At 42.4% G+C, this 14,827-nt stretch overlaps 1 protein-coding gene across 4 annotated transcripts in view; it reads left to right on the top strand.

Annotated features, from left to right (window-relative positions):
* Nucleotides 1–14,827, top strand: part of TTBK1 (tau tubulin kinase 1) — a 119,875-nt gene that overhangs the window by 37,241 nt on the left and 67,807 nt on the right. For all 4 annotated transcript variants that reach the window (XM_075749513.1, XM_075749515.1, XM_075749514.1 and 1 more), the window contains 3 exons: nt 3,663–3,736; nt 7,013–7,153; nt 8,408–8,512. In XM_075749513.1, the coding sequence (XP_075605628.1) occupies nt 3,663–3,736; nt 7,013–7,153; nt 8,408–8,512 (320 nt within the window). The remainder of the gene's footprint in view (nt 1–3,662; nt 3,737–7,012; nt 7,154–8,407; nt 8,513–14,827) is intronic.

Genomic DNA, 14,827 nt, shown 5'->3' on the forward strand with positions numbered 1-14,827 from the left:
TTCTGGAATATCAGAGTGGCTGTTCAGTGGAACAGTCCAACAAAGGAGCAAGTATGATCTGGCAGTTAAAAGTGCAGTAAAATGGTTGTGAGGCTCCCCATACTATGTATACCTCGGAAAAACCTTTTTTTTTCCTTTTCTTTCTTTTCTGGGCTAAAATATGCTTTGCTGCTTTCTGTGCTGTGATCTTCCTGCTTGAAGAGGGCATGTGTGAGGAAAGAGGGCTATTTCCTTCTGCTTCAAAGGAAAGTATGGCAGTCCCATCATCCTGGCTGCACAGGAGGTTATTAACATGATTGCTCTTGTGGGCTTCATGATTCTGATCAGCCTCAGGACTGATCTGGAGGAATCCCAAAGTCACTCCTGATTGTCAGCCTCCATCTGCTACTTCAGCATGGCATGAACTCCTCCAAGAGAGCAAACAGTTGTCACCTGGTGCCTCCTTTAGTTGAAAAAGGCGTAAAAGCCTCGGAAACCTGGAGGGGTTGATGCTGCAAGCATTTATCCCATCTATATGACCAGCTGGCTGTACATATACCACCTCTAAATGTGGCCTGCTTTCTCTACGCTCTGTTACATTCCTTTTGTTTTGTGCAGGAATTGGCACAATCTTCCCCCCAACCCCCTCTTCTTCTTTTCCTGATGTTGCTGGCATTGCAGAATAGTGCATGGGAGAGCTATTCCAGGGACAGCCTTAATTCCCAAGACCAACAGGTCAGGTAGGAGCCCATTTTAGGCTGGAAAGGAGGATTCAGTATAAAATCAAGTCAGTTTGGGGGGATGTGGGTCATCAAGAACTGTCAGTCCGTCATTTTCAAAAATTATGGTAAGCAGAAAAATGTTGTCAGCCTAAACGTGCATACAATTCTCAAAGATAATAAATTAAAAATTTATTCTTTCTGCAAAATTTTGTGATGCAGAAAACAATAATGTTATGCAGGAAACTGATTTAAAAAAGTCTCAGGAATGTACTTGAAAGTACATTCCTTGAAAGAAGAGGCAGTACTGAATTAGCAGGGATGTGTCTTAAGTCACAGTTAAGTGTATCAGACACTACCACTCCTGTTTTGCCAAAATGATTGATTTAGGTGGTCAAGTTCTCCCTGTCAGAGGATTGGTTTTTAATGTACTTGACTGTCATTTTACAGCAATAAAAACCACGTAGTGTCCTGCCTATCAGTGCTTTGCAATTACTTAATAAAAGCAAGTAAAAATTGGAGTAATTTACCCTTTTTACCGTACAGTAGCTCTCATTGCCAGTAGAAACAGTCATTGTTTTGGCTGTTGCCTCAGTATCCTGGTGCTCCTGATGCTCTGAAAGGCAAAACAAAGCAAAGTGGGACTCACAATGTGTCTGTGAGCCAGGCTGGTCTGTGTGAATCTGTACGGACTTAAAGGAGTTGGGTCTGGGATGAGTGTGGACCTGCGCTGGCCTGTCTATCCTGTCTGAGACCTGTGTGGATTGCCAGCTTGATGAAGCACACAGGTATCGTAAGCTCCTAAAGAAACATAACTGGTTCTTTCTGAGGTTATCCAGATATATTGACTTTGTAGCCACAAATCTGGCTTTGAGGCTGCAGTCACATTGGCCAGCAGCATAGCCGTCCATACTGGGACCCATGGAAGGAAGACCTGTCGGAGGGTTGAGGCTTGCTGGTGTTCCCTTCTTGGTAATGCCCAGGCCAGGACATGTGCTACATCCAGACAGTGTCTCAAGGAGTTCCCTCAGAAAACCAAAAACCTGTACGTCAAAATCAACACTGAATTTGCAATCAATTTGGAGATAGTAGGAAAGCAGTGGCATCCAGTACTCATGGGCACACACAGGACATGGGCTTGGTATGTGAGAAAAAGGATGAAGGAAGAGTGTGCAGGCTGCCCTGATGTATACTGAAGAGGGTACTTTCCTGATCTCTGAATATCTTTTCCTGAAATATAGTGGCTTGTGAGATTCCTTGATGGTTTCAGCATGGTCTTGCACACTCAGTCCTGACACTGGACAATGCCATTAAGTTTGTGCCAGAGACGTGAAGGATCTGCAGCCACATAACCTTTCTGCTTATCTAACCAGATATAGGTGGATACTAGGGTGGCTTGGTTGGTTGCTTGGTTTTAAGCCTGTTCTTCCAAAGGGAGTAAGGGATAGCCAAGGCCTCTGTCCCGCCAATTCTGGTTGCCAGAATTGCCAGAGCCAGGAGTTCTGTTATCTCTTTGTGGTAGGGGAGAGAGCATGAGTATTCTGCTGTGGGATGCTGTTGGACCCTGGAGGGCAGGCTCTTGATGCCCTTACCGAGAGCCCTGGCATGGAGTATGCTGCTGTATGTATTGCTGTATGTATGTATTGCTCTGGTTCTCCAGTCAGAAAGCTGCTTCTTTGTCTCCTGCTGCCCTCCAGGTCCCCGTTCCGGCATGCCTTGCTGTCCCCAACAGTTTTTGATGGCCCAGGCCTATGGTGCACACACTGAGAGCAATAGCAGGGTCCCCAGGGAGTTACAGGCAGTGCCATTACTGATTACTGTATCTGTTCACGTTCTTTTCTTTTTTTTTCTTTTTTCAATGGGGAAGTATCAAACAATAAGCTTTAGTTTACAAACTAATTAAAATCACCATTGCTCAAGTGCTCCAAAGAAATACAGAGCAAAGCTATGCGATGATACTCATCCTCTTCCCTGCTTAGAAACCCTACTAGGAACCAAATGTTCATCACTGTAGTGTGCTTTACTCTGTTATCAGTAGTCTGCTGTTAGAGGAACACAGGCATCATACTTCTTTTGCTAATACAAAGAGCACACCATCACAAATCCATTACAGGTGAGGATCTGAAACCACAGCCTCCATTCCCTCTACTTTTTTTTTGGTTTGTTTTTTTTTTTTAAGATAGGTCCTGCCTAGTGCCACATGATGAAATGTAGACATTGCAGTAGCACTTTTGTACCACAAAGAATGAACCTAGAGGACTAGCTGAGTGTTGCGGGTTGGCTGGTTGGTTTTGATTTTGCCCAAATAGATGTAGTTTGTACTTCTAACACCATGCCAGAACTTGACATGAAATTCTCCAGATTTATTTCCTTCTTTTATTATGAAATTGCTTTAATGTTTCAATGGACTTTTTTCATAAGCATGTTTCTTTTCCAGATGTTTCTGACTATTAAAATCAGGGTTTGTCCATGTTTGAAGTAGCATTGGTTTAGCTGTTTCAGGGTAAGCAATGCTAATAGGCAAGTGTCGTGGTGGTGCGTAAAAGTCAGCATTTACTGAGTAAAGTTGGTGTAATGAGCTTAAGCATGCTGCCAGTGAACCTCTGCAACCATGTGTGCTACCAATGGTTTAGTTCAGGGATGGTGGTGTTGCATGCACATGGTGCTGGTACAAACTGCAGTTTGTCATGCTCTCACTTGCGCCCTGTGTCAGTTTGAGGATTTGAGGATCCCTGACACTGATTTCCACTCATGGATATTTCACAAGCAATTTCCTTGTTGAGCGTCAGTACTCTCCTGAGCTACTAGACTGGGAAGTAGAAACAAAATCAGTCTGTTCTGAAAAACTCCCTGCCTGATGCCATGTATAGTTACAAGCCCTTGATCAGAAACCATTTATCTAAAAATTGTAATCACAGGGTTGTTATCTTGTGTTCCATTCTGTATGTCTCTGTTTCTTTTCAGGGAAGGATCATGTTTGCAGATTTATTGGCTGTGGAAGGAATGAAAAATTTAATTATGTGGTCATGCAGCTTCAGGTGAGTTCTGCGCTTCCCCTCTCCCTCTTGTCCCAGGGAGATGGCACCACAGGGAAGGATTTACAGTGAGAGAATAAGGCCAAGCACTGGTGTAGAGACTTTGTTGTACATAGAAATTGGGTGGAATGGGCAACAGTGAGAAGCGGTGGTGTTGCTGCGATATCCCTTGGGACAGCTCCAGTTGTCAAGATGCACTAAGATATTTCATAGCTCTGCTTTTCTGTTTAAGATGGCTTTCTGTCAATTTTCTGGGGAAAGCACTCAAGTCAGAATGCTCGCAGGAGCTACCCACAATATCGTGCAGCAGTGGCAGCTGTTCGAAATATCTCCTGCTGAGGTCTGTGCTGCAGCATTCAAAATACGTATCTTGTATCAGAGCTCAGAGTGTGGCGGGAGCCAGTGGTGTCACACCAGCGGTAGAGTCTTCTCTATGACAGGAAGTGATCTCTGGCTCCCCCGCCTCTGCTGAGCTCAGCAGTAGCTTGGCTTCTGCTGTGAAAGTGTTGTCTCCTGTTTAAACACTGCTGATATTAAGTCAGTCTGTGTAAATACTTGGGTAGCTAGCACATGGTGCATGTACTGCTAGACAGCCAGCTACTCCTATCAGAGTTACCCAGCTGAAGTCTTACAGGGGTGTCTGCACAAGCCGCAATAACAGCAGAAGCTGCAGGGACCTCTACATGGTTCAGCATGAAATTTCACCAAGAAAACATACATAGTTAGATCTTTAGAGCCCAAATATGGTGGTATTGTCATGAAAACAGCTTTCTTTTTCACAAAAGCAGCTTGCTTTTACAGCATACGGTCACAGGAGAAAGAGTTGGAGGGGAACAAGTGGGAAGAGGTGGCTGAGTCAAAAACACATGGAAGAAAGGCCTTTAAGGAGAGGGAGATTGTCCCTGCCTCGAGGGGAATACTTTCAAACTAAAGGTGCTTCTTTCTGGCACAGTTGCCTTGGAAGCTGGTACATTTCAGCACCTAAGAGTTGACAGGGAACTTGTCCTACCTCTCTTACAGCTTGTGTGATCAGGGCTTTGCTGTGCAAAGCACTGTATGATTAGACAATACAAGCCTACCCTTCCCCTGAAGAGCTTACAGCCCATGTCATGTTTCTTTATGTATAATTTGGGTGATATAACATGCCGAAGGAAAGTGAGAAGGTTGAAGCACTAAGTATTGTTACAGCACTAAGTATAGCACTAAGTGCTGCAATGTGAGTGTGAATATGATTCTTGAAAGGGCTAATCTGGAGCTCATGGAGCAAAAAGGCTTCTAACCCCCCAATTCGTCCTTAACAAGCCTGATGAAGATGACTATACTTTGGGAAAAAAACTCTCTGCACAGAATCTCTTTCTAATCTGTTTTGACTATGTAGCTGAGCACATAGAGTAGGCAGAGCTAAAAATCCTTTCGTTATTTGCAAATGAAGACTTTGATACTTAAAGCATTAGCTAGTTTTGTACCATCACTCTTCAGGCTAAAATTCTCCTCCAGCTTCAAGGTCTGCTAAGATATGGTTTATCAAGTGTCCCTCTGAATGTTGTGCACTGCAATTTTCCTTTTCAGTCACTGGGACTGAGGCTTCCACTCTAAGCTTTGCAACTCATTGCATCTGCTCTGTTTCTTAGCCAGCCTGATGGTGTTTATTTGGAAAATAATGCTCATTTTCTGTCTATTGCTGGGAGCAGTACGGGATGTTCACGTGCCTTGGATTGTTTCTGCGGAGCAGGTGTCTGAGACCATCTCCCAAACCAGCTGGGGAAAATTATGGCACATTTCAGTGCGTGGCTCTGAAAAAAATCTTTTTTTCAGAGATAAGATAGTTGTTGTCCAAGGAACCACTTCACAGTGGAAAGAAAGATCTGCTGTCAACTGAGTAGCTCAGATCTTTCAGTATAGCGATGACAAAGCTGTGCTGCCTCTCGTAAACTGTCACAGAAATTAAAGAAGATAAGCACTAGAAAAGTAGCTTAGTCTTACTTTGTTCATGCTAAGGAGCAAACCTGGCCCGGTTGCTGTGGCTTGACTGTACCTGTACTAGCTGACCTGTATCAAGTGTGGTTGCTCAAGGGACCAGAGCCCTGAAGTGAAACATGGGTCAAACCAATTTGAAAGATTAGTCATATGCTTAAAGAGCCAGTTGCAGATGGCCTCTTAATGTCTGTAAATAACTTGAGAACTGGAAATGGGTGAATGAATGGCATTTCACAGGTTTGGAGAGCAATCTGTGTTTTCTCATCAAATGCTTGGAATTTTATATATCTTCTATTGTGAATTTTGTTTGTATACATCTGGACTTGTATTATAAGCATATATGTCTTTGCAGAAACAGAATCAAGAGATTCCATAGTACAGTGATAATTGGCATGTCCCTATAACTTTTGTTCTTGATGCATGTTCTCTGAAATGGTTGACTCTTATTCCTAATGGTTTTGATCAGTTGATAAATGCATTAGTTCTGTGGATTAGAGGGGTAGTCTACCATAGAACATACTCATTTTAACAACACCTTTTTACAAATCTAAAGAAGGTATAGACAAAACTGAGATGACAGAGATGAAAGAACACTGTGATTCTTCTGGTGTTTAACCTGTCCGTGGTTTTTTTTTCTTCCCTAAATTGTCTTTATTTTCATGCACAGCTAGTAGACTTTTTTTTTCCCCCTGAATTTTAATTAACTGGAGGTAAATTACCAATTTTTTTAATAAGTATTTTTAAAGTCAGCGGAAAAATCCTCCTCTTCTGATATTGGGTATAATTCTCTTGATAGACAACTTTCCCCATTGTGGTGTTGCCACAACTATGCTGACTTGGCACTTGAGCCAGACAGTTGTGTGCTAGGGAGTTTCTGATGGAACTGTTTCTATGAGCTGTAACAGATAGTGGCTTCATGACCTGCTTATCATATTTGTACTGCTTTAATCTTTAGATAGCTCAGAGAACAGTCACAAGTTGTTCTTAAATCAGCTTCTATATAGTCTGGGTTTAAAAGTGAGGAGATGCTGGGCTCATACAGCCTGAGGCACTGCTGTCCATGGAGTGCCTACTTCCCAAATAGTACATCAGCTGACTTCCCAAGATAACTGTCTAGTATCATCTTATCAGTTAAAAGTTAAAATGAAGTATTGGAAGATCATATACAAGAAATAAAGCAGACCTAAGGTGAGCACCTGTCTGAATAGCCTTTCTGCTTTTTTGGGGATGCACCTTAAAACTTGCAGCTGTGAAATGTTGTGCTTTAGTGTGATGGTTTAAGTGTTTTATTGATTGTTTCAGGGGCGAAATCTTGCAGATCTCAGAAGGAGTCAACCTCGAGGGACTTTCACCCTGAGCACAACGCTGCGATTAGGCAAACAGATTCTGGAATCAATAGAAGCCATTCACTCTGTGGGATTCCTGCATCGTGACATCAAGCCTGTATGTTGTGTTGGAAATTTTCCTTTTGGTTGTGTGTCTGTCTGTTCTGCTGGAGTCAATAAAGACAGTCTGAATATGGGCAGATCTCAGTGGAGGCATTTAGGCCTCCTTGCACACTCCCACTGTCTGACACGTTGGCTGTTTTCTGTAAGTACAGAATAGTGTACTACAGTATTGTCATTCCTTTAAGTGCATAGCAAACTAGTTTTTATCGGCAGAGGCTGCTCCATGGTGGATTAGTAGCTGTCAGTCCTACTTGTACCAGTCAAGATAACATGATGGAGCAATCTAATTTTGAACAATCATTTGCAGTCCAACCAGTTATCCCTATAAAAGGGGTTCAGAAAGGATGTCGTGCTCTATGACGCATCACTTGAATAAATGCTATTTCATGTATTTGACTTAGGTAAATAATCCTCTTATTTTTTCCTGAGCAATTGCCAAAAAAAAATGGAGCACAGTTTCCAGTGTTGGAAACACAGTCATAGTGTTGGTCATCTGCCTAGGTGAGGCACGATAATCCCAAGTCTCATTGTAGAAACCAGTCTTTTTCCTGCAGTTCTTCACTACTTGACCTGAACACTTGTTGCTACACCATCCCTGAGACCATCTTTCTTCTAGCAAAATTATTTCCTGCTTTTAAAATCAGATGGTTTTGGCTGATCAGATTCAGCTGAAAATCAGTTATTTATGTGACTGGCCACAAATCCTTTAGCAGCCGTCCATTATGGTAAAGGATATAACTTTAAGAAGGGGGTTAAAAAAGAGCTACTCCATTTGCTTGTTGTCAGTGTATTTACTAAGAACCAAACCCAGTGTTTTTTAGATGTCTGAATGTTCAGATAAATTTAAGTAATGCAGTACAGTGGATGGAGATTCTGGGAGATAGGGCAGCATGCTAGCAGCTGAACCACAAACAGAAGCATTTGTCTACAATAATTCCAGCCTGTTATGCAAGTGATGGAGCTCTCACTGCAGAGCTGGTGGTGTTAAATGTAGCTCTTTCTCATAGCAGCTGAAATTTAGCTAAGCTAATGTGAATTTTAGTTATTTTGAGACTCCACAGTCACTTATCTGCAAAGTGAACTTCTTAACATGGCAGTGATTCTCTAATGATGTTTAAGATGTATCTTAAAATTCTTCTCTTTGACTTATGTTTCTACCAGAGGCATATTACAAAGTTTTGTTAACAAATGGCCACTCTTACTCAAGTTGCTGGTATCAAATTGATTTTTTTTTTCTTTCTTTGTCTAGTCTAATTTTGCCATGGGCCGCTTACCTTCAACGTACAGGAAGTGCTACATGTTAGACTTTGGTCTGGCCCGTCAGTATACCAACACTACTGGTGAAGTCCGGCCAGTAAGTAAATTTTAAGTGATTTTTTTTTCCCACTTCTGCAAGTGCTTAGGCATGGAAAGGTTTTGTGATTGTTTTGTGATTTTTGTTTGTTTTGTGGCTGTTATGTTTGGTCATTATATTGGACTGCATTTTCTGCAAGGTGAGAAGCAGCAGGTGACTTCAACTGAGTTGGGAATCTAAGAAGGGATGCTTGCTTTTGTCTTACAAGGTGTGTGGCTTTTTTTTTTTTCTTCTTTTTTTCTTCCTTTAGGATAATCATGTTTTCCACAGGCTTGGAATACTTAATGAGTACTTGATGGCCAAACAAAGAGGGTGAGCCCAGTGCTGGCCATGTAACTTCTATAGTCCCAGAGGACTGGTCTAGTTCAGTTCTCTGTGATCTGGGGAACCAGGTCAGTGTGTTCTTAAAGGTTTTTATGAAAAAAAAAAATGCTAGAAGTTAGAGGCTGACCTGGTCTCTGAGGCTGAACTTACTGTGAACTGCAACCTGTAAGACTGTTCTCACCCTTGCCTGGTTTTGGTTTTGTGTGTATTGCCCTCTGTCCAGATTTCTTAGCAGGAGTATTTCAATGTGCCTGCTTGGAGGGGAGGTAAAGGCAGGGGGCATAACTTGCGCCACGTGACATGGGTGTTATCATTGGTCCTTTTACCAGCACTGTGTTACCTGAGGTCAGTGATAAGGATGCATAAAGCTTCAGATGCTCTAGGTATCAGTCAGAGCATCCTAGCTTTATTTCAGAACAGGGCGCAAGCAGGGAGGGCTCAGACAATCTCTCTGTTTATCATCCTAGGCTTGTACCTTTTGGTCTGCACATCCTTTCCATCTGCAAGATAATTGTTGTTCCGGAAAATGTTGACAATGTGAGAGCTAAATTGAGAGACTCTGTAGTGCAGGATATGGTTGGGGAGTGGGAAGAAAGTAAAGATCAGTGAGCAGATTGTGTGTCTTTAGCAGATGAACACAGCTGGGGGATTTTTTCTTCTTTTTTTATAAGTCTTTTCAGTTGGACATTGCAAGCCTTTTCTTTTTAGCTGTAGATGGGAGCAGCTCCAAAGGTTGTGTCTGCATCTTATTCTTAAAAAGACACACACTGGGTACTATGTCTTCCTTGTCAGTGCTGTTTAGTTTGGGGATAACGCTTCTCCATATTGCCCTTTTCAAAATGCAGCCCCACTCCATTCCTCTTTCTGCAGTCAGAATTCAAGCCCGTTACGGACTGAAACTGGCATTTGGTTTTCTGCAAAATTTCTTCATTGCTTCAGTGAAGCAACTATGTTTTATGTCTGTCTTTAAAGTCCCATTGTTTGAACATTATTCTTTCTTTACAAATAAACTATTTTTTCTAGATGTCTCTTCTTTTGCATCCTTTCTTTTCTTCCTTTCTCCCACTAATTTAAAATTACTTCACTTTTGTTTTGCTACATCCTTAGAGAATACTCCCAGGCCCTGTTTTTTGAAACAGCACTACATCCAGCCTTGACATTTTTCAGAGCAAAAGATTCTTCAGTTGTGTCACAAGCTGTGTCCTCCTTGGGTTGGTGTGGGTGAGGTGAGGCTTTGTTAGGATGCAAGACTCTTCTGAGAAGGTTGATCTTAATTCTGGTCATTCTGGTAGTTGTTTGCTTGCTTGCTTGCCAGAGATGGGTCTCATAGAAGGACTAATGACACATAATCTTTTCCTGAAAAAAGACACGAGGATTCCCAGAGGGGTGGGAACAAGCTCTGCTGAAAGTGGTAAAAAGTCCCAGTTTGGGATGTGGGAGGATCACATGGGGTAAAGTCTCATATACCCAATGTACCTGTTTTCCCATGCCACACTTCAAGCAGTGAGGCTTTTTGACAAAAATGATACAATAAAAAATACATAAATATTTACTTCAATCCCTTTTAACATTACGTTATAGTCACCAGACTGTTCAATCCTTTTGTGTCCCTTCTGCCTGATACTGCTGCTGAGTCCCACTTACCAGACTGAGACATTTACCTACCTGGAGAAGCATGATATGATTGCTGCCCAAATACTGCACTGAGGAATAAGAAGTAGATGCAAGTGAAAGGTGGTGTGAAGACAAGTGAAAAGAGATTTTTTTGTGGGTTTTTTCTTTTTTTTTTTTTTTAACAACTTTATGTGTTATTTCATCAAAGAGATTATTTCAAGCCAGTAAGGTAGATTCTTCTTTTTCTGTGTTCTTTCGTGTTCTTTCAGTTCCTTTATCCATGAAGAATACAATTCTCAGATTTATAACATAATCATTCTGAGCCTAGTTTTTTTGTGATTTGGATGTGAGGTACCATACACAAGAAAGGTAGGGGAAGGAGCTCACTTTCTCTTTTTCTGGAAGCATATCTGAATTTCGCTTTCAGTCATATTTATTTATTAACAGGTATTTTCTGCTAAAATAGGTTCTGTGTAGTTTCCTACAGTTTCACATGTGTAGGTGTTTGTGGACAGGCACTTGAGATGGGCCACCAGTTATGCTGCTTTCCCAGGGGAGGCATGAGAGCTTCTATCATCCTTTCCCAGGTCACCTCCTCACAACTTCCCTTCTTCCATTTCTCTTCAGGTTACGGTAATCCTCTCTCGTTGTACCTGCTTTAAGCCCTCCTCACTGGGTTAGCAATCCTAGATGTAAAGCCTTTGCAAAGATGCTCTTGCCACTCTGTCAAATGGGTCCTTTCTTTCACCAACAGTCCTTTTTCCTCAAAGAGGGACCTATGGTCATAGAAGCCAAATCACTGTCTTTGATAGCTAGATGTTGACTTGCAGGATGCATCCACTTCTACCTACATCTTTGCCACTCACTTGCAGGATTTAGGAGGACAGCACCCAGCCTCTATGCCCTCAGATCTGTACTTGCTCTTGGTATACTCAGGATCACCCCTTGAAAAACAGGTGCTTTTGGTGCTCCCATGAATGAGCAGCAAGGGTTAATAGTCAGAGGGCCACACAAACTTTGGCAATCTGTCCTTATCATCCCATATCCAGGCCCTCAACAAGCCACAAAGCTCTTGAGACAGTAAGCGAGTAGACAGGGCTTCTATTTCCTGCAGGAAGGAGTCTTCAGTGACCATCACTCACCTTTGCTTCTTGGTATGGACGTTTGGTTCAGACTCAGTGGCTCCCCGACAGGTCTTGTTCCTCCTTGCCAGTTCCCAGGTTACTAAATCTATTCTGCAACTGCAGATCTGCTTGTGGAGCAGGAGCCTCCCTTCTGCTGCTAGCTTCCCTCCTCTTGGGAGTCTTCATCTGTGCTCCTTTGAGCCGAAGTGCTAGTTGTCCCTTTTTCCTTGCATTGCAGTGTTCATGATCTTCACTTCCAGAGGCTCTGTGAAGATTCTGTTGATCTCTTGCTCACCCACCCTGACGCTACACAGTCTTCTCACCTCCCTTCCCACCTCACTGCAGCTCCTTTACCTGGCAACTCCGCACCTCAACCAGAAATGAGGCCACTGCAGAGGCACCAAGTGCTCTCTGCAGCCCAATGTGGATGGCCACATCCTTATTTTGGGGCTCTTTCTGGGTTGAGGTCTCCAATATGCTAGAGAGAGTTGCATTGGCCCATGCTGGGGACCAGGCCCTGTGGCCCATCACCACCATCATTGCAGCCTCAGTCAGGCCCACACTGTTCTGAGCAAAGTTTCTGGGCCCCTTCGCACCCTTGTTTTGCTAACTGCTATCACAACTGCTACAGCTCTGTTAGTTTTCTGTTTACTGTGCTGCTTATAAACACCATAAATAGAGGAAAAAATTAGATCAAAATTTTCATGCTTTTCATGCTGAAGTTTTTTGTTAAACATCAAGAATCTCACAGTTAAACTTGGATCTAAAGGAAATCAGATTCTGAATTTGGCTGATCTCAAAACTTTCTTGTCTCATGACGTGACAAATAATGTAACAGAAGAGGGGAAACTGAAAACACAACTTTGACCAGGTTATATCATGAAGTTCTTATTGTGTGCAGGTCTTTAAGAGTTTGTTGCCTCTTAATGGACAACTGTAATTGCCACCACTCAAATAGAAACACTGTCTTTTGCAGTGTAATTTCTTGAAGTGAGGACTTCTCAGGGGCTGATGTTTTTGAAAATTCCAATGTACTATATGGACTAGGTTGCCGTTGTCTAGAGGCACAAATGCTGCAGAGAACACTGTTGGTGCTACACTACTTTCCCTTAGAAAAGATGTGTAGACTTTTCCTAATTACATCCCAGCTAGCCACATTTCTACTGATTTTGTTCTTAAGGAGAGTTTCAAGTATTCACTCTGGTGCAGAGGGTTTGAACCAACATTATACCTTTTAAAAATTAGTATTGCACATGCCAGATTAAACAGAATGCAAGGGGACTGCATCTGCCCCTACCTGTAGGATATCCAGAAGCACCTTCTTTAGGACTGGAGGCAGGTTACCAGATGAGATGCATCAACCCAGTGATGCAATTGTTATGGTGCATATGGAATAGGATGATGAAAGTACAAAACCTTTTTTAGTGCCTTTGTACAAATCTAGATGAGATAACTGTTGATGATGCATAAGATACCACCCATCCGGTTTGAAAGAAGGTATTGCAGATCTAAACAGTATTCAGAAGACAGTAATGACAAACTCAGGTGAAGAGGAATTGAAAAGATTGTGTTTATAACGTGGGCAGGAAGATGAATAAAAGGAATTTTATAAAAGTCTGTAGAATACTGTAAAGTCTTGAGAAGCAAATTAGAGAGCCTCTGTCCTCTTTGGTTACATAGGAACAAGATACTCAGTGAAACAGGTGATAAATTTAAACCAATAAAAGGATGCATTTATTCATGGCTGCCACAGGCAGTCAGCATGGATTGTAATACAGTGACACAGCGCATGTGTGCAGGTCAGAGACTGGTCTAAATAGCAGCGATGGGACAGCGTGCTGTGGTAAAGGTAAGGGCCAGCTATAGAAAATGGGGGGGGGGGGGCGGGCTACAAACTGGCAGGTGAAATTCTGTGTTGATAAAAGGTGATATTCATGGTGTGTGTTTGCAGGGGTGTGTGTGTGGAGAATAGTTTTAATTTCACATATATGATAGTGGCCTCTGAGCTGACAGGTATCACTGATAAATGAGACCTTGATGTTACGGCATAGCTTCATGCAAACCTGGGTTTGATACTCAACAGCTTTCAAGAATGTGCTCAAACAGAAGTCATCAGGAAAGGAATACAGGACAAATCGGAGATCACTGTTGTGACCCTTGATGAGATGGGGGTGGCTTTTCCGAGTTCTCATAGCATACCTGAGAGAAACCTTTAGATTGATCTGAGGTGGACTGAGTACCTGTTGGCCTTGTTCTTGCAAAGAACCTGTCTCTTTGTGTGTTGGTCATAGTGTGATGCTAGCAGGAGTTGTGGATGTAGGCCATCTCTGCCATCTACTATGAAAAGAGCTTCCTTTTAGGGTGCTTTACATTTTAACCCTTCTCCTCTCAGATTTTTTCAGTGGCTTCACTTTGTGGTTGCATGCGGGCAGCAGCAGGAAAATGGGTAAATATAAAATCTGTTCAGAAACATTTAGAAAATGGAGGTAAAAGAAAGAACTGATGTTCTCTTCAATATCAATAGTCTTCCTGCAGAACATTTGCACCCCATTTTTGCCTCATTGGAGAAGAAAATTTGGAAATATAAGTAGCTTGGGAGCAGCGTTGTCTTGGACCAGTCTGACCTTTGTCCAGACTACTGATATATAGGAAGCAGTTTTTCCTTCCTTTAATTCCCAAGGCAATCCCATTGCCTCATCCAAGGCCACTGTCCTTGTTTTTCAAGCTTACGTTCTGCACCTTCCCACACCCCACAATACCTTTTTCTCCATGGGATCTTCCCAGGATTTGTGCTATTGTATAACTTTAGTGGCAAGGAAGCATAGGTTTTTTTCTGGGGTTATGCTGATGTGTTATGTACTTTGTTATCAGCACAAGGGTTCCCATCCAAGTGGGTTTGAAGTGGGCAGTTCAAGCCATGTGTTTCTCGGTCATGGAAGGCTTGGAGATCTGCTTAAGAAGAGATGGCTTATGGAGAGAATCTGTTAGTTCAGCCCTAGTTAATGAGTGCTTTCAGATGCAGAGGGTACTCTCCTGAGAAACAAGTCTGGTTTTCTCTTTGTATTTTTTTTTCTTCCATGAAAAAGTCCATTTTTGGGGTAAATCCCCAGGATGCAGAGAGCTTTTTTAGAGATTTAACTATTACTTCCTCTAGATGCAACCTTCTGCCATGGTTCAGATAGAGACATGAGCGGTTTTATTCACTGTGATGTCCTGGTTGTACAACCCACCTTTGCCATGCAGCAGTATAAGC

Source organism: Balearica regulorum, chromosome 3 (assembly GCF_011004875.1).
Source record: "Balearica regulorum gibbericeps isolate bBalReg1 chromosome 3, bBalReg1.pri, whole genome shotgun sequence".
Taxonomy (NCBI): Eukaryota; Metazoa; Chordata; class Aves; order Gruiformes; family Gruidae; genus Balearica; species Balearica regulorum.